Raw genomic sequence first — 20,492 nt, forward strand, 5'->3', positions numbered from 1 at the left:
TTAATGCATGTGCGTAAAGTGTCATCAAAGGGGTCTTAATGCATGTGTGTAAAGTGTCATCAAAGGGGTCTTAATGCATGTGTGTAAAGTGTCATCAAAGGGGTCTTAATGCATGTGCGTAAAGTGTCATCAAAGGGGTCTTAATGCATGTGCGTAAAGTGTCATCAAAGGGGTCTTAATGCATGTGTGTAAAGTGTCATCAAAGGGGTCTTAATGCATGTGTGTAAAGTGTCATCAAAGGGGTCTTAATGCATGTGCGTAAAGTGTCATCAAAGGGATCTTAATGCATGTGCGTAATGCGTCATCAAAGGGGTCTTAATGCATGTGCCTAAATTGTCATCAAAGGGGTCTTAATGCATGTGCGTAAAGTGTAATCAAAGGGGTCTTAATGCATGTGCCTAAAGTGTCATCAAAGGGGTCTTAATGCATGTGCGTAAAGTGTCATCAAAGGGGTCTTAATGCATGTGTGTAAAGTGTCATCAAAGGGGTCTTAATGCATGTGCGTAAAGTGTCATCAAAGGGGTCTTAATGCATGTGCGTAAAGTGTCATCAAAGGGGTCTTAATGCATGTGCGTAAAGTGTCATCAAAGGGGTCTTAATGCATGTGCGTAAAGTGTCATCAAAGGGGTCTTAATGCATGTGCGTAAAGTGTCATCAAAGGGGTCTTAATGCATGTGCGTAAAGTGTCATCAAAGGGGTCTTAATGCATGTGTGTAAAGTGTCATCAAAGGGGTCTTAATGCATGTGTGTAAAGTGTCATCAAAGGGGTCTTAATGCATGTGTGTAAAGTGACATCAAAGGGGTCTTAATGCATGTGTGTTAAGTGTCATCAAAGGGGTCTTAATGCATGTGCGTAAAGTGTCATCAAAGGGGTCTTAATGCATGTGCGTAAAGTGTCATCAAAGGGGTCTTAATGCATGTGTGTAAAGTGTCATCAAAGGGGTCTTAATGCATGTGTGTAAAGTGTCATCAAAGATAAGCCTGTAGAGTCTGCTCAGGCTAATCTGAAATGACACTTTTTGCCTAAATTTGATTTTTAGCTCATCTATTTTTTGAAAAAAAATTATGAGCTATTGTCATCACCTTGGTGTCGGCGTCCGGTTAAGTTTTGCGTTTAGGTACACTTTTCTCATAAAGTATTAATGCTATTGCATTCAAACTTGGTACACTTACTTACTATCATGAGGGGACTGGGCAGGCAAAGTAAGATAATTCTGGCTTGCATTTTGACAGAATTATGTGCCCTTTTTATACTTAGAAAATTGAAAAAAGTTTTGTGTTTAGGTCCATTTTATTCCTGAAGTATCAAAGCTTTTGCTTTCATACTTGCAACACTTACTAACAATTATAAGGGGACTGTGCAGGCAAAGTTATGTAACTCTGACTGGCATTTTGACAGAATTATGTGCCCTTTTTATACTTAGAAAATTGAAAATTTGGTTAAGTTTTGTGCATAGGTCCACTTTTTTACTTAAGTATCAAAGGGTGTACGATACATTGGTGAAAACGTTCGTCTTATCCAAGAATGCATAAACTATTTCAACAATTCAAATAGTCCTGGTCTAATATTCTTTGCAGACTTTGAAAAGGCATTCGATTCGCTTGATCATTCATTTATGTTCTCCTGCTTAGAAAATATGAACTTTGGTGAAAGTCTCATTCAATGGGTCAAACTATTCTATACCGATATTAAAAGTATAATCATTAACAATGGCTTCTTTTCAAACAGTTTTAACATCGAACGGGGGGTTCGACAAGGATGTCCACTGTCATCATCGCTATTTATTATTTGCATTGAGTTTCTATCACATCACATCCAATCAAATAAACACATAAAAGGCATATCACTAGAACCTGACGAAGAAATCAAACAATCCCTATTTGCTGACGATGCAACTTACTTTTTAAACGACAATTACGATTCTTTCCATAACCTAATAGAGTCGCTAACCCTTTACGGAATGACATCGGGTCTAAAACTAAACAAAAGTAAATGTACTGTGCTACGAGTAGGTAAATTAAAACAAAGTAATGTTCTATATAAAAAAGAAATGAAATTTAATTGGACATCCGATGAAGCCACAACGTTAGGAATTACTTTCACAAATAATGAAAAGGATACAGTTCTTAAAAACATTCTACCTAAATTACAGAATTTTAAAAACTGCTTAAAATCATGGCATCATCGTAAACTTACACTAATCGGAAAAAACACAGCATTGAAAACGTTTGCACTTCCTAAATTAATATATGTATTAACAGTTCTCCCAAATCCACCAAAAGATGTTATTAACGATATAAAATCAGCAATATTCAATTTCATATGGGACGGTAAGCCTGATAAAATAAAAAGAACTCAGTTAATTCAATCTGTAGAAAATGGAGGTATCCAATTAACGAACATTGACTCATTCTTGAATGCAATCAAATGCAGCTGGGTTAAAAGATACCTAGATAATACCAATACGAGTAAATGGAAATTATTCTACCAGAAAATCCTAAAAAAATATGGTGACTCCTTACTCTTTGAATGTAACATCAGCAATACTATCTTACATGAAATTGCAAACGAAAACATATTTCTGTCTGATGTTCTATCAGCGTGGAGTGATGTCATTCATAAATTAGAAACCCAAACTAGCAGTAAAACAATTTTATGGAACAATAAAGACATAACTTCAAACAATAAGACGTTTTTCTATAAAGATTGGTTTGAACGAAGCATTAAATATGTCGACCAATTATATGACTATAGAATTAAGGATTTCTACTCTTTTGATAATATATGCTACATACATGGAATACCTTCAAATAATTTTCTGAAGTACTACACACTAATCAAAAGCATACCCATACATATTAAATCTGAAATCAATACAAATAATACACCATGTACTCAAACAACATTTGTAGAAAACATACTTGGAAGAAAAAACAAAACAAATAAAATATTTTACAAACTACAAATTAAAAACCCTACGGAAAACTCCAAAATCCAAAATAAATGGCAAGTCCTTTTTGGAGAAAATGAACTTAATTGGAAACACATATTTACCATGCCATATAAAGCAACTATTGAATGCACACTGAGAAATTTTCAATATAAATACATCCATAGAATTATAGCTACAAATAAATATCTCTTTAAATGCAAATTATCTAACTCAAATCTGTGTGACTTCTGCAGTGAAAACATTGAAACTATAGAACATCTTTTTTGGGAGTGCAAACACATCCAGCCTATCTGGAATCAATTAACATCTTTTCTTGAACAACAGCAACTAAACGTTAAACTATCTTTCTTAAATGTACGTTTCGGAATTAACTCATTGAAATCAATAGACGGTAATAATATTGTGAATTTTATGGTTATATTGATGAAATATTTCATCTTAAACATGAAGTACAAAAAACAAGTACCAAATTTTAATTGTTTTGTCCATAGTCTTAAACTAAAAATCCAGATTGAGAAAGAAATAGCCCTCAATAATGACACATTACAAATCTTTGAACAAAAATGGAATCGGATTAAATTCTCATAATGTTTTGTCCACTTATATACATTTCACTTTTTTTTATCTTTCTAAAAAAGTTTTTGTTTATATTTTTTTCAATCAGACAAGATCATTGTGAATTTACAACAAAACACACAAATCCAGTATGCTTTCTTCCGACTTAATACAACTCATCATTTTTCAAAACTATTCCTCTGTTGTTCTTTTCTTTTCTCTCAAAAAAAAAAATATATATAATAGCATATCTTGTATAACATGTCTGAACTTTATTGCTTTATACAATCACTGTGTTGTATGATCATATACATGTTTACATTATATGTATGATATTGAATAAAAAAAAAAAAAAAAAATAAAAATCAAAGGGTGTACGGAAGAAACCCCCTCCGGAAGAAACCCCCTTCGCTAAAAACGGCAGGGCGGAAGAAACCCCCTTTCATAGTTTGCATAGGCGGAAGAAACCCCCTCGCTTGTTTTGCATAGGCGGAAGAAACCCCCTCGCTAGTTTTGCATAGGCGGAAGAAACCCCCTTCCTGCTGTCCCGCCGTACCCGTCCCTCTACAGACAGGACCTCTGGACCGGTACGGGCAGGCGAGCTCTCAACGATAAACAGCGGATTGGTCAGATCCGCTGCATCCTGGAGAAGACAGCAGTCTCAGCAGTGAAGAAGACATCCGGCTCGAGGGTGACGGACTCAGCTGGATTTGCTGAGCCATCCGCAAAAGATCAAACCGCGAGAATCAATCTTCTGCAGGCGGCTTCTGGCCTCGGTCGCGACGAGCACGCTCCAGCTGCTGACCGAGAATATTTCATCAAGTCTATAAATAGTCTATAAATAGTACACTTATGCCGAAATTTATTTGATACAAGAGAAAACATGGCAAGGTTTGTGTTAAAGAAATTATTGAGAGCTTTTATCGTTAATATTTACCAGAAGGTGCTTTAAAAATGTTATAAACGGGATTATCGGGAAATGAATATAAACTTGAAAAGAAGCAAGCATGCAGTAATAGAGTCGGGTTGAAACGGATGTATTGGGGAATCGTTCGAGTCGGGATTTTACTACCTCTGCGGGAAAGACTTAACACTTAGGAAAGGGGTTTATTCCGCCTCTCTGAAAACACGAAGGGGGTTTATTCCGCCTGTCTGAAAACTCGAAGGGGGTTTGTTCCGCCTATGCAAAACTAGCGAGGGGGTTTCTTCCGCGTATGCAAAATGTGAAAGGGGGTTTCTTCCGCTATGCCGTTTTTAGGGAAGGGGGTTTCTTTCGAAGGGGGTTTATTCCGGTAATCGTATCAAAGCCATTGCTTTCATACTTGCAACACTTACTAACTATCGTAAGGGGACTGTACAGGCAAAGTTATGTAACTTTGACTGGCATTTTGACAGAATTATGTGCCCTTTTTATATTTTGAAAATTGAAAATTTGGTTAAGTTTTGTGTTTAGGTCCACTTTTTTCTTAAGTATCAAAGCCATTGCTTTCATACTTGCAACACTTACTAACTATCGTAAGGGGACTGTGCAGGCAAAGTTATGTAATTCTGACTGGCATTTTGATGGAATTATGGGCCCTTAATACTTGAAAATTTGGTTAAGTTTTGTGTTTTGGTCCACTTTACCCCTAAAGTATCATAGATATTGCTTTCATACTTGGAACACTCGCAAACTATCATAAGGGGACAGTAAAGGACAAGTTGCATAACTCTGGTTGTCATTTTTATGGAATTATGGTCCTTTTTTGACTTAGTAACTTTGAATATATGCTGAGCCATCCGCAAAAGATCAAACCGCGAGAATCAATCTTCTGCAGGCGGCTTCTGGCCTCGGTCGCGACGAGCACGCTCCAGCTGCTGACCGAGAATATTTTCCTACTGGATATAAAACTGAGTATTTGAATATATGATTACATTTTGTGTTTAGATCCACTTTACTTCTAAAGTATCAAGGCTATTGCTTTTAAACTTTAAACTTTAAACACTTTCATGCTATCATGAGGGTAATGTACCTGGCAAGTTGAATTTTACCTTGACCTTTTAATGACCTTGACTCTCAAGGTCAAATATTTAAATTTTGCTAGAATTGCTATAACTTCTTTATTTATGATTAGATTCGATTGATACTTTGACAAAACAACTCTTACCTGACATACCACAATTGACTCCGTCCAATACCCCCCACCCCCCTGAATCCCCCCCCTCAATCCCCCCCATTATTTTTTTTTTAAATAAAGATCATCTAATAAATGACCACCACACCCTCACACTATACCCCCCCTCCCCCCCCCCCTAAAAAAAAAAGAATTTTTATGTCCCAGGTAGGGTGGCATATAGCAGTTGAACTGTCCGTCAGTATGTCAGTCAGTCTGTCTTGTCAGTCCGAAAAAAACTTTTACATTGGCCATAACTTTTTCAATATTGAAGATAGCAACTTTATATTTGGCATGCATGTGTATCTCATGGAGCTGCACATTTTGAGTGGTGAAAGGTCAGGGTTATCCTTCAAGGTCAAATTTATGGTGTCTCTCCGTCAGAAAACTTTTACATCGGCCATAACTTTTTCAATATTGAAGATAGCAACTTGATATTTGGCATGCATGTGTATCTCATGGAGCTGAACATTTTGAGTGGTGGAAGTTTAAGTTCAAGGTCATCCTTCATGGTCAAGGTCATCCTTCAAGGTAAAAGGTCAAACAACAAATAAAAAATTCCAAAGCAGCATTATCATGAAGCTGCACATTTTGAGTGGTAGAAGTTCAAGGTCAAGGTCATTCTTTAAGGTCAAGGTCATCCTTCAAGGTCAAAGGTAAAAAAAATAATTCAAAGCGGCGTTATCATAAAGCTGCACATTTTGAGTGGTGTAGGTTCAAGGTCAAGGTCATCCTTCAAGGTCAAGGTCATCCTTCAAGGTCAAAGGTCAACAAAATTATATTTTAAAGCTGCACATCTTGAGAGGTTGAAGTTCAAGGTCAAGGTCATCCTTCAAGGTCAAAGGTAAAAAAAAAAAAAATTATAATAATTTCAACAAAGCGGCGCAATAGGGGGCATTGTGTTTCTGACAAACACATCTCTTGTTTTTTTTCAAACATGGTTAAAAAACACAAATATTTATTTTTATTATTTTATTTTTGATATACCGTCCAACCATCCCACCCAAGAATCACCCCAAGAATTATTTTTTTTGTGCATTGTTTTTGCATTTTTGGAAAATAATGTAATAAATGACCACACCCCCACACTATACACCCCTGTCCACTCCACCCCTCCCTCCTTTGTGATTGAAATTGAGATAGGTCCCTACACCTTTAAAAAGAAAAATAGATGAGCGGTCTGCACCCGCAAGGCGGTGCTCTTGTTATAAAGAAGAGTCTTCCTTTCAATGAAAAGTACATTTGAAACGGGAAGTGTCTCCCCTGATTGTGGACTGCACAGGCTAATCTGAGAATACACTTTTTGCACATGCATGAAACCCCTTTCTCCCATAAAAATTGCTCATTAATAGATGTTTAAATGTTGTTAATTGTATGTGCATACATTTTAGGCATTTAGAAACTGCATATAAGACTTACTTATAAGGATCAGCTTCTATAACAATCTGACCCATGTGAGGCACTATCCAATCTCAGAAGGCATCTTATTCTGATATAGTTGTCATGATATTTGTTTCACTTCTGCTTTTGCAATCAACTCAACTCTTTTAACGCGCTTTAAAGGTAAGTTATTATTATGGGTCTCACATGCGAACATTCAAATCTTTATTAGCATCAGTGAATACCTGACAAATGAGCTATGTATATAGTAAGTGTTTTTTTTTTCACCTTTAGGGGCAAATGTGGCAAATTTTTTTCAGTATATAGCTTACATTGAGATGTCGAATTTTAAAGGGGCCTTTTCATAGATTTTGGCATGTTTTGAAGTTTGTCATTAAATGCTTTATATTGATAAATGTAAACATTGGATCTAAAAAGCTCCAGTAAAAAATCAAGAATAAAATGAAACAGGGAAAAAAAAGTAGCCGGAAGCATGGCTCGAACCAATGACCCCCCCCCCGAGTCCTGGAGTAAAAACCAATTAGACCGCTTGGCCATCCTGCCAAGTATGCAAAGGGTTAAGGCAATCAAAGGGGAAAATATATACTGTCAATCTTTTATTCAGAGACCACTCAACAAAAAGTGTTCTCTTGATAACATGGTCTTTTTACAAAAAAGCCCATTCTGGAAGAATGTGGATCTTCCAATGTAAATCCATGTAGGATTGTCTCCAGTTGATGCAGACTAGCACTTATCAAACTTAACCCTTTGCATGCTGGGAAATTTGTCGTCTGCTAAAATGTCGTCTGCAGAATTTCTAAAATTAGCATTTTCTTCTATTTTTTTCAAAGAATACTATCAGAATAGCAAACAGTTTGGATCCTGATGAGACGCCACTTTCTTTGGCGTCTCATCTGGATCCAAACTGTTTGCAAAGGCCTTTAAAATTCGGTTCCCGCACTGAAAGGGTTAAAGTGATTTATTTATAATAAGAATAGTATTATGATGCTCACAATCATAATTTTCAAGATGAATATATTTCTTTTTATTGCTCTGAAAGGGGCGTACTTTTACCAACCCTGTACATCCACATGATGATCTTGCTTTTCTGATTTGAACATAATTTACTATCATCTGTCTTTTGAAATGCTTGTCCTTTTGTGCGTGTATTGTGCCATCTTTGTATTTTTAATAAATATATCTAAATAACCTTATGATTATTTTTGGCATTTTCTGTCAGATTGAATAGTTGATAATTATAATGTTTGTATTCACCCTAAAGACATGCAAGTGTCATTGTCACTTGGGTTAAATGCTCTTTTCTTAGTCCTCAAATAAGCTTTGTCATCATTGTTAGACAGGATGCCAACAAAACATAGACTGCTCAGCTTTCAAATAGAAAATAAATGTATTAAATTCAATGAAGAGATGTAAAGACCTAAAAAAGGTATCCTATTTATATTATGAGTGAAATTGTACACGGTTAAATGAAAGCAAATATTCATTGTATGAAGCAGAACGTATTTTTCTATACATGTGATAGACTTTATTCTGTCTGTTAAAGCATATATATTTGTATGATTGAATTCATACAAATCTTTTACAGAAGGTTACATAATGATTAAAAATCTGCCAATGCAGGAATAACCGATTTTAAGCCTTTTGAAGAGACAAGAAAACACAAAGTATTACATTTCATACTGTTGTTGGATGACAATCGTTCTACAAGAGTATTCTTTTCCAAAACATGAATGGTGGTAAACTAATTTAAGATGAAATCAACAAGTTTAGGATAATAGTCAGCACAAGAAATCTGGGCCATTTCGGAAATTTGAAACCAACACCTTTTTTACTGCTTAAGACACAATAAAATCTTACTGGCAAATAATCATTTTCTATTATATCATGGAGATATTTTTCCAAAGGGAACTAACTCCATTTTCAAATTTTCTGCATAGAAACAAGCCATGCACAGGTGGTACATAAATCACTGACGTTGATTTACCAATGAAACTGAAATGAAAATAAATCAATATACCCAATTCCTATACTACTAATGGTTGGCTACTCGTAAACAATTTGGGCATGTAGTCACCAAACTTGGGTCATTCATTTTTTCTGTTAGAGGAAAGGGCTTTTTCAAAGGCTGAATAGGTGATGAATATACTTACCACAAAAATTTCTTTAAAATGTTTTTGCAAATAGCCAAGTATTATACAAGAAATTAATTTCTTCATTCACACTCTATCAATACCATTGCCTGAGAGTTCAAATTGGAATTCAAATTCGATAATAATGTTATGAAAAGGATCCTCAGTGTATGTGAAATATCCGCTTTTGATAGCAATAGACTCAACCTATAAAGGATGATTGATTTTATATCAATAATTTAATGTGTCTCTATGGATGATTCGATGATTTATGTGATGTACTGATGAAAAGATGCGGTAAACAATCAAATGCGTTGATGGGGATAGATCTTTCTTGAACGTTGGTCAATTCATGCCGCAGATGAATGTCGACATTGAATGGTGTTGATATGATACCAGAACAGTGGTTGAAAGAAGTCGGCGATCAAGTAGTTAAGGATTATATTCAAGATGATCAAAAATCATCGTTGTCAGGTGATTGTTTTAAGATAAACTGTCTGTTTAAATTAAATTTGAAATTGTTTTACTCACTTAGTTTTGCAATTTATTTCTTTTTTAACTATTTAAAATTTAAAGATTATTACTTTGGCAGATAAATTGCTATAACCTTAGAGAAACGTACTATTATTTTGTTTTGTTCTTTAATCATTGACAGATTGTTTAAATTTATATGATTTTTTAATATCTTATTGTGTTAACTTTAATATGCATATATTTTAATGATTATTTATTATACAATTCCCAAATTTGTTAATAAATTCAATGTATTGACGTTAAGCACTTTTTGTTTTATATCTTTAATAATTGTATTTATGAACTTTTTTTTCTCTACTTGCATTCATTTATTGTTTTGCTTTTTTACTGCAACTCATACATACTTAGAATGTTTTTCATTAGCAACATCATCAGCTGCCAGTTGTTAGTCATTATCATTATCATAATTATAATTATCATCATTTGAGAGTTGTGATCATCATAATCATCATGAGCAACAGCGTTCCAAGCATCAGAAATGTAGCAACAGCAGCAACAACAGCAATTGTTTCTGCAGACTGGTCTTATTCATGATGATGATGATGATGATGATGATTGATTGATTGATGATGATGATGATGATGATGATGATGATGATGATGATGATATACCAAAATCATCATTCTGCTCAATGTAACAACCCTAGTATTCATTTTCATATTTTTTCGTTTTTATTATAAACAATGCAAAATTGCGACTCTCATTTCAGATATGTCCCAAGTGAAGCATGTGATTGAACACCGGATAGCCTCCCCGAGCCGCCAGTATAACTTGCCACCTATACGACAGTTTCCCGCCAACCCGCCTCCAATCATTATACCACCTCCGGCTCCCCACATCATGCAGCACCCGGCACCACAGTACATACAGGTACCATTACTGTTGCCCAAAAACAAATACAGCATCTTTAAGAGAGAAATTATTGTATCTGATGTAGACAGTAGACATGTTCAACAGAAACAACACTTTGCTAAACTCTTTATCTGTAAATGCATCTCAATGGCTTACACAACAGAATTATTATTTTTTATATATAAACAAGCAACTTTGCATTGAAAATTATTCATCACAACCTATATCTGTAAAATTTGATTCATTAAAGACATTTTTTCCTCTATTTAAGGCCATTCCCTGATATAATGTGGAACTTGTCCCTATTTAAGGCACCTCCCCAATTTTCATTGTTTACTCTTGTTCTCTTTTTAAGCCTTTCCCTATATTACATTGTTCTCACTTGTCCCCTATTTCAGGCCCCTTCCAAAATGTCATTGTCTGCACTTGTCCCCTATTTCAGGCCTGTCTCCATATTAAATTGTTTGCAATTGTCCCCTATTTAAAGCCCCTGACCTTCTAAAAAGTTTGTTGGTACTTTTCTCTATTTCAGGCCCCTTCCCATTATTATATTGTTCATGCTTGTCCCCTATTTCAGGCCCCTTCCACATATTACATTTATCATGCATGTCCCATATTTCAAGCCAATCCCTAATTTTTAGCTCAGCTGTTTTCGGAGAAAACCCGAGGTATTGTCATAGCCAGCTCGTCGTCTGCCGTAGGTGTCATGCTAAAACCTTAACATTGGCTCTAAAATCAAAGTGCTTCCACCTACAACTTTGAAACTTGATATGTAGTTTCACCTTGATGAGTTCTACATGCCACACCCATTTTTGGGTCACTAGGTCAAGGTCACTGTGACTTCTAATATAAAACTTTAACATAGGCTCTAAAATCAAAGTGCTTCCACCTACAACTTTGAAACTTCATATGTAGATGAACCTTGATGAGTTCTACATGCCACACCCATTTTTGGGTCACTAGGTCAAAGGTCAAGGTCACTGTGACCTCTAATATCAAACTTTAACATAGGCTTTAAAATCAAAGTGCTTCCACCTACAACTTTGAAACTTCATATGTAGATGCACCTTGATGAGTTCTACACGCCACACCCATTTTTGGGTCACTAGGTCAAAGGTCAAGGTCACTGTGACCTCTAATATAAAACTTTTACATTGCCTCTAAAATCAAAGTGCTTCCACCTACAACTTTGAAACTTTATATGTAGATGCACCTTGATGAGTTCTACACACCACACCCATTTAGGGTCACTAGTTCAAAGGCCAAAGTCACTGTGACCTCTAAAAAAAAAAAAAATCTGACAAGCTTTCGCAGCCGAGCGTGGCACCCGTTATGTGGTGCTCTTGTTATTTTTATTACCTGTCCCCTATTTCAGGCCCATCCACATCATTCACACTTCTCCCGTATATCAGGCCTCTTCCCATATTAGATTGTTTGTACTTGTTCCATATTTCATGCCCTCACCCCATATTACATTGTTCACGCTGGTTCCTCATTTCAGGCCCCTCTCCATATTAAATTGGTTTCACTTGTCTCCTATTTTAGGCCCCTCCTCATATTAAACTGTTCTCACTTGTCCCCTATTTTAAGCCTATCCTCCATTTTTCATTGTTCACATTACCGGTTACAGGTCCCCTATTTCAGGACCCTCCTCATAGTTGTTTACACTGGTTCCCCTATTTCAGGCCCCACCCCAGCATATCATACAGCAGGTTCCCAGCCCTGTGATACAGCACCTGGGACCTGAGCCCCACAAGAGCATGTTCAACAAAGCTGGTATGTACCCAACAACAGTGCAAAAAGGTTACACATGCTTAAATTTATTATTTCTTTGTTATTTATATACATGTGTATGAGATATGCTCTTGAAAAAGGGGTTTAATGCATGTGCATAAAGTGTCCCAGATTAGCCTGTGCAGTCCGGGAGGCGGAAAAATACAACGGGCGAGGCATGGTATGGTATTGCGCAAGGGGGGGTTAGAGGGGGTTAGGGTTTGGGTTAGTGTTAGGGGTCGGGTTAGGGTTTGGGTTAGCCTAAACCCAACCCTAACCCTAACCCGACCCCTAACCCTAACCCTTACCCTAACCCTTTTTTGGGGTTATCACCCCTGACCATGCCTCGCCCGTTGTAGTTTTCCGCCTCCTGTGCAGTCCACACAGATGAATCAGGATGTACACATTCCTTGGAGGTTTTGTTTGGAAGAGACTTCCTTTAAACGAAAAATTCCGTAGTTTACTGTACTTTACTTTAATCTGGTATGACGCTTAACCCTTTGCATGCTGGGAAATTTGTCGTCTGCGAAAATGTCGTCTGCTGAATTTGTAAAATTAGCATTTTCTTTGATTTTTTTCAAAGAATACTATCAAAATAGCAAACAGTTTGGATCCTGATGAGACGCCACGTTCTGTGGCGTCTCATCTGGATCCAAACTGTTTGCAAAGGACTTCAAAATTCGGTTCCAGCACTGAAAGAGTTAAAGCACATGCAAAAAAAACAGGTTTTCCTAGAGCAAGGCATGTAAATATTCCTTCTTTGCAATGTATATGTTTGATGTTGAATTACACCATCAACAAGCTCATTTCCAATATATTACCATGGTTTGAAGCATATTATGGTAGTAACCTTTAATACAAATATGTTGTAACTCAAAATATTAAACTATGAAAAAACAGACTGTGTTTACTGTTCAAATTTTGGTTAACCCTTTACCACTTAGATACGTATTTAACGAATTTGTAGTCCCTTAGAAAATTAAATTTGATTAAAGACCTTTCTTACTAGATTCAAGTTTTAAAGACTTCAATTCCAACCCTTAGTTACTGATGAGCAGCAAACAGCATTTAACCTGAACAGACTGCCAGTTACTCGCAGGCTGTTCTGGTTTTATGCTGTTTGCAAAAGCCATTTTCACTTAGTTTTTCATGGTGGAAAGGGTTAATCACTCAAACTTAATTTAATGATGACCCAAATTTTGGTGTATCTATGGTGATTGCTCAGATTACATGGATAGACTGCTAGAAAGGAACGCCCGTCTGCAACAGGTCCTGCTTTACCAACAACTTTGGCAGTCAGGATCCAATGATGTGAATACCAGTGCACTGTCTGTACAGTGTATTGTGTGTGTGTGCGCAGTGCACTATTGAGCCCCTTTCGGGGAATACTAGGCGTAATGCATGTGCGTAAAGTGTTGACAATTCATGGAGGACGCTTTTTGCTTAAACTTGATTTTCATTAAGGGTCCTCCCTGATAAGGCTGTGAGTGCTGCACAAGCTAATCTGGGACAACACTTTAGGCACATGTGTTAAGCCCAATTATCCAAGAAAGATGCTCAATAACAACAACTTGCAGTATTCAGTACTTATTTAATGGCATGCAAAGCAAATACTTAATTTATGTCCATTTACAAAATTTGGGTAAAGCTAATACTGTATACGAAAATTTGTCTGGAACATTTGTCTGGAACATTTGTCTGGAACATTTGTGTGGAACAATTGTCGACTTGAGAATTTTGGAATAAGCCGATATAGAACAGGGGCCATATTCCAGTAGCTTCTTAAGTTTTCACTTAAGTTGAGAAATTTCTTATATAAATTTCTTAAGTTAAATTTGAAATTTCAAAAACAAAACATGAGACGCTTAGTATTTTTCTTTAAGAAATTCATTTAAGAGTTTAAGGAAGTTAACTTTATTTTAAATTATATGAGAAAAAAATACACAGAGTAAAGAAAGTTATTAAGTTTATGAAGCTACCAGACTTTAACTTAAGTGAAATCTTATTTGTAAAGAAAAAATGGCGGAGATAAGAAAAAATATTGCGCAATATTTCAACTTAAGTTTTTTTTTAACTTAAGAAGCTACTGGAATACGGTCCCAGATATGAAGATTTGTTACCTTGTATGGTAGATTTGTCTTTTAATAAGAAAATGTGGAGCCAAAGGGAGCTCTATGAGGCTTGCTAATTTTTTTCCAGGTTATATCTGCCAACACTTTCTGTAACTCTTATTAGATTTTGTAAGTTACTAAATGCGTTCACACTTTCGACTCTGCAGAACGGAATAAAATCTTTGTTAATCTTAAGTTGTACTGAACATCACAATGTTATGGTGTGATACTTGGTGTACCATATCGATGAAATAACTAGGTAAGAATATGATTGTTGTGTGTTATGTTTTAAGTAACTGTACAAGCAATCTTAGTATAAAATAGAGGATATTTATTCATGTCAGTGTAAGATCATTTGTTATTTCACGAGTGATCAAAGAAAATATATTTTCACGAGTGGCGCAGCCAAATTGACTTTCTGATGTATTGTCTTTCAGACCAAAGTCACTCACTGATGTATTAGCTTACAGACGAAATTGACTCACTGATGTATTGTCCTACAGACCAAATTGACTCACTGATGTATTATTTTACAGACCAAATTGACTCGCTGATGTATTATCTTACAGACCAAATTGACTCACTGATGTATTATCTTACAGACCAAATTGACTCACTGATGTTTTATTTTACAGACCAAATTGATTTGCTGATGTATTATCTTACAGACCAAATTGACTCACTGATGTATTAGTTTACATACCAAATTGACTCACTGATGTACTATCTTACAGACCAAATTGACTCACTGATGTACTATCTTACAGACCAAATTGACTCACTGATGTATTGTCTTACAGACCAAATTGACTCACTGATGTATTGTCTTACAGACCAAATTGACTCACTGATGTATTATCTTACAGACCAAATTGACTCACTGATGTATTGTCTTACAGACCAAATTGACTCACTGATGTATTGTCCTACAGACAAAATTGACTCATTGATATATTGTCCTACAGACCAAATTAACTCACTGATGTATTAGTTTACATACCAAATTGACTCACTGATGTACTATCTTACAGACCAAATTGACTCACTGATGTATTGTCCTACAGACCAAATTGACTCACTGATGTATTATCTTACAGACCAAATTGACTCACTGATGTTTTGTCCTACAGACCAAATTGACTCACTGATGTATTATCTTACAGACCAAATTGACTCACTGATGTATTGTCCTACAGACCAAATTGACTCATTGATATATTGTCCTACAGACCAAATTAACTCACTGATGTATTAGTTTACATACCAAATTGACTCACTGATGTATTATCTTACAGACCAAATTGACTCACTGATGTATTGTCCTACAGACCAAATTGACTCACTGATGTATTATCTTACAGACCAAATTGACTCACTGATGTTTTGTCCTACAGACCAAATTGACTCACTGATGTATTATCTTACAGACCAAATTGACTCACTGATGTATTGTCCTACAGACCTTATTGACTCACTGATGTACTATCTTACAGACCAAATTGACTCATTGATGTTTTATCTTACAGACCAAATTGACTCACTGATGTATTATCTTACAGACCAAATTGACTCACTGATGTACTATCTTACAGACAAAATTGACTCATTGATGTTTTATCTTACAGACCAAATTGACTCATTGATGTTCTATCTTACAGACCAAATTGACTCACTGATGTACTATCTTACAGACCAAATTGACTCACTGATGTACTATCTTACAGACCAAATTTACTCACTGATGTACTATCTTACAGACCAAATTGACTCACTGATGTACTATCTTACAGACCAAATTGACTCATTGATGTACTAGCTAACAGACCAAATTGACTCACTGATGTACTATCTTACAGACCAAATTGACTCACTGATGTATTATTTTACAGACCAAATTGACTGACTGATGTATTATCTTACAGACCAAATTGACTGACTGATGTATTATCTAACAGACCAAATTGACTCACTGATGTACTATTTTACAGACCAAATTGACTCACTGATGTATTATTTTACAGACCAAATTGACTGACTGATGTATTATCTTGCAGACCAAATTGACTCACTGATGTATTATTTTGCAGACCAAATTGACTCACTGATGTATTATGTTACAGACCAAATTGACTCACTGATGTATTATTTTACAGACCAAATTGGCTCACTGATGTATTGTCCTACAGACCAAATTGACTCACTGATGTACTATCTTACAGACCAAATTGACTCATTGATGCTACAGAATGCCCAACTGCATCAGCTAGTTCTACAGAGGCTTGTTCTTGATTACCGACCACTCGAGTGTCCTCAGTGTGGTTTCCATAGGAACAGGCTGCAGAGTGGTGTATGACATCTCATCTCAAAATGTTGCTAATGCTAGAATTGTCATGTCTGTTGAGCCTCACTCTAAGAAAATGTGTCTTGTTCTGAGAAAACTGGGCTTAATTCATGTGGGTAAAGTGTCATCCCAGATTAGCCTGTGCAGTCCGCACAGGCTAATCAGGGACGACACTTTCCGCCTAAACTTGATTTTCGGTAAGGAGGGACTTCCTTGAAACTAAAAATACCATTAAAGCGGAAAGTGTCGTCCCTGATCTGGAACGGCACTTCACGCACATGAATTAAGCCCAGTTTTCTCAGAACAAGACACAAATGGGGCCTTAGTGCATGTGTGTAAAGTTTCATCCCAGATTAGCCTAAGCAGTCAACACAGGCTTCTCAGGGACAACACTTTTATTGTAGTTTTGTGTAAAGGAAGTCTGTTCTTAGTGACAAGCTGTGTGGACTGCATATACTAATCTGTGACAACACTTTACGCACATGCGTAGCTCCTGGGTTTTTTCACAGCAAGGCTCATATGGTGTTGGGCGCAGGTTCTCTCTATTTCCACTAGGGAAGAGGCAGTGTGGGCTAGGATTATAAGTTAAAAGTTCTAGTACTGATATGTACTTATCTTGCTATCTTGCAGAGATGTAGGTAGTATCCAAAGCTGACAGCTCTCCAAGAATTTCTTGCTGCTAGTAAAACGCTGGTGTTTGTTTATGGTGCAATTATCTTTAGTTATTAAAATTATCTGTCTGTTGTCCCATAGTAGCCTTGATAAACAGCAGATGGCTAGAATTCCGTGCTTCTTAAAGAATTTCTATGTTAATCAACATAAAGAAGGAGCTCGTTTCTACTGTTGGTAGTATACATATTTGTGTATTATTGTGTTTTTGGTTGTTGTTGTTTTTTATGTTCATCATGTGTCAGGTGAGCAACCTAGGACCTTAAGACCCTCTTGTTATGTCCATCATCTCCTATATTGGCTATCACATTTAGTAAGATTGTAAAAATCAATCAGTGGTGTACATTAACCACTCAGATTATAGAACGATGAACAAGCATAAAGTAACCAATTATTGGTGTATGTTAACCTCACAGACTTTGGCGAAATGATGATGATGCAGAATGCCCAAATGCATCAAATGGTGATGCAGAAACTCATGTTAGGAAACCTCAGTGATCGTCATGGGCACAGCGACTGCAACAACTGCAACTCTGGATGCTGCTCACAACACGTTGTATACCACGGAGGCCATGGGCATGGCTGCTACGATTGCCTCCCTGTATGACACCAAAATACTAATTGTTCATTATTCCTTTAGGAATGCCAAAATGTAGTGTTTTTAATCTTATGTAGCGGTTTCTGTTTATGCTTTTGTATTATAGCTTGAGACATAGGTGACACTGTCACTGAAATAACTAAATTAATATTACTTTATGACGACTGAGGGTGAAACTGATGTAACTTCTTAACATTTATTTATCATGCCCCTATGCTGATACCTGCCTGATACAAAGGTGCCTGATTTATTTTTTTATGTTAGGTCAGTAGGCATCTATATCAGTCAATGTTTGGTAGTATATTATTCATGACCTTCTGTGGAATCATAATTTTTGGAATTATTTTTTTATCAGATTCAAGAAAACAAACAAGTTAAGCCAAGATAAAATATATTTTGAAACAAAAAGCGAAAAAAAAAACTGCAAAAAATTGCATTTTTTAGTATTGAGCCCATTAGTGCTTAGATTAGTTAGCAATTTTATTGTATTATTTATCTTATAATTGGGGCATATGATAAATAGAAAAAAAGGTAACTGCCTTATCATTTTGTAATAGATCAGGCTTGGCACAACTAAAAAGTGGCTTGACAAGCTTTGCTGTTATTTTGTTCTAAGCCTCACCTGATATTTTACAAAACTATAGTGCAATAAACCTGTTATTATCTGTTCATCAAATACAGAAGTTTCACTCTCAACATAAACATTTGTTATGAAACCCATAGCTAAAGCATTTGCCACACATTTCTGCTACTTTCTCAAATCAAAAGTCAAAAGTTTGGATTCAGTTCTCAAACATGTCCTCGTAATTAGTGATTCTGCCATCATCCATTTAGCACTGTCCCAGTTCATCCCGTTTCAGGTGTGTTTATATAATTCTTAATCATATCCTGATAGTAGAATTGTTTGGACTCAAAACACAATTGATAACTGCTATGATGCAAAAATTCAAAAATGTTTGCAACACACATGTGATTGCCCAATATCATTCCAGATTGAAGATACACTTGTATTAAAGTAAGATCCTGCATCAAAAATTGTAAATGTGTGACTGATGCATATTGCCATGTTGTACACTAACTCTGATGCCAATTTTAGTATTTAGTGTGCATTATTTTTTAAACGTGTTTAGTTTGAATGTTCTAAAAGCCATGTATGCTGCACTGTGTCACAGTTTGATGTTTCTTAACCCTTTGCATGCTGGGAAATTTGTCGTCTGCAAAAATGTTGTCTGCTGAAATTATAAAATTAGCATTTTCTTTGATTTTTTTCAAAGAATACTATCAGAATAGCAAATAGTTTGGATCCTGATGAGACGCCACGTTCTGTTGCGTCTCATCTCGATCCAAACTGTTTGCAAAGGCCTTTAAAATTCGGTTGCCGCACTGAAAGGGTTAACTTGTATAATTAGCTTAGGGGTCCCCATGCATTACACACATTTGTCCAATTTAACCCTATTGTCATCAACTTTTGCATGACCAGCGAGAAATCATTTAATTGTTTTAATTTACATGCATTTAGTTTAGTTGATAAGGGTTTAGGCAATTGAGGGCGGCATTTCTATGAAAAGGAGAGGGAAAAAAGGAATCAACCTGCCTGGCTTCATCAGTATTGAAGAGTTTCCTTTGCCCCATTTGGAGAACACTTTATTTTATGTCACCTACATTTCATATATCCTTTTTATTCCTGGATATTTCTTGTCAGAAATGGAAACATTACTTTCAGCCTGAAAATCAGATGCATTTCTGTATTAGTTAAAACACTCTTATGTTCATTCAAAAGAGACATTGTTGGTTCTTGGTTGGTCACGCAAGGCTGCACACACATTTTCAGAGCTGGGCGATATGATGATGATGCAGAACGCCCAACTGCACCAGTTAGTCATGCAGAAAATGATGCTGAATGACCTCGGTGGAGGCCAAGGTAACCGGGGTCATTCCAGGGGTCAAGGTCACTGTCGAGGTCATTCGTCCTGCTCAGGTCATCACCATGGAAACTCTTGCAGTTGTGCCTCCTGCATTCCAGTAGGTGTAGAGTGCTTTAGAAAGCATGCTGTGTGCTTGCATGCTGAGATTGAAAGCTTTAGAAAGAATGGGATGTACTTGCATGCCGAGATAGAAAGCTTTAGAAAGCCAATATATTGGTTAGAAACCTTTAGAAAGCTGAACATTGGTTTTAAAGCTTTAAAAAGCCAAATATTGGTTCAAAAGCTTTAGAAAGCCAACATGTTGGTTAGGGAGCTTTAGGAAGCTGATATATTGGTTAGATAACAGTAAATTGCAATAAAGCAGATTATTATATTGCTGATATACAGAGTGAAAGAAAGCCAAAATATTGGTACATAATATATAACAAGTTGATTTTTCGAAATCACATGACATTTGTGCTAATAATTTAAAATACTTTAGAAAGTAAATCGTTTAC

General features: G+C 36.1%; 1 protein-coding gene across 3 annotated transcripts in view; it reads left to right on the forward strand.

Moving 5' to 3' along the window:
• LOC127859393 (uncharacterized) overlaps positions 1 to 20,492 on the forward strand; it is an 87,738-nt gene that overhangs the window by 18,090 nt on the left and 49,156 nt on the right. For 2 of the 3 annotated variants that reach the window (XM_052396752.1, XM_052396754.1), the window contains exons 5-7: positions 10,436 to 10,596; positions 12,264 to 12,354; positions 19,902 to 20,092. In XM_052396752.1, the coding sequence (XP_052252712.1) occupies positions 10,436 to 10,596; positions 12,264 to 12,354; positions 19,902 to 20,092 (443 nt within the window). Of the gene's footprint in view, positions 1 to 10,435; positions 10,597 to 12,263; positions 12,355 to 16,681; positions 16,810 to 19,901; positions 20,093 to 20,492 lie in introns of all 3 variants that reach the window. The other variant, XM_052396753.1, reaches the window with a different exon arrangement.

This window comes from Dreissena polymorpha, chromosome 15, assembly GCF_020536995.1.
Source record: "Dreissena polymorpha isolate Duluth1 chromosome 15, UMN_Dpol_1.0, whole genome shotgun sequence".
Taxonomy (NCBI): Eukaryota; Metazoa; Mollusca; class Bivalvia; order Myida; family Dreissenidae; genus Dreissena; species Dreissena polymorpha.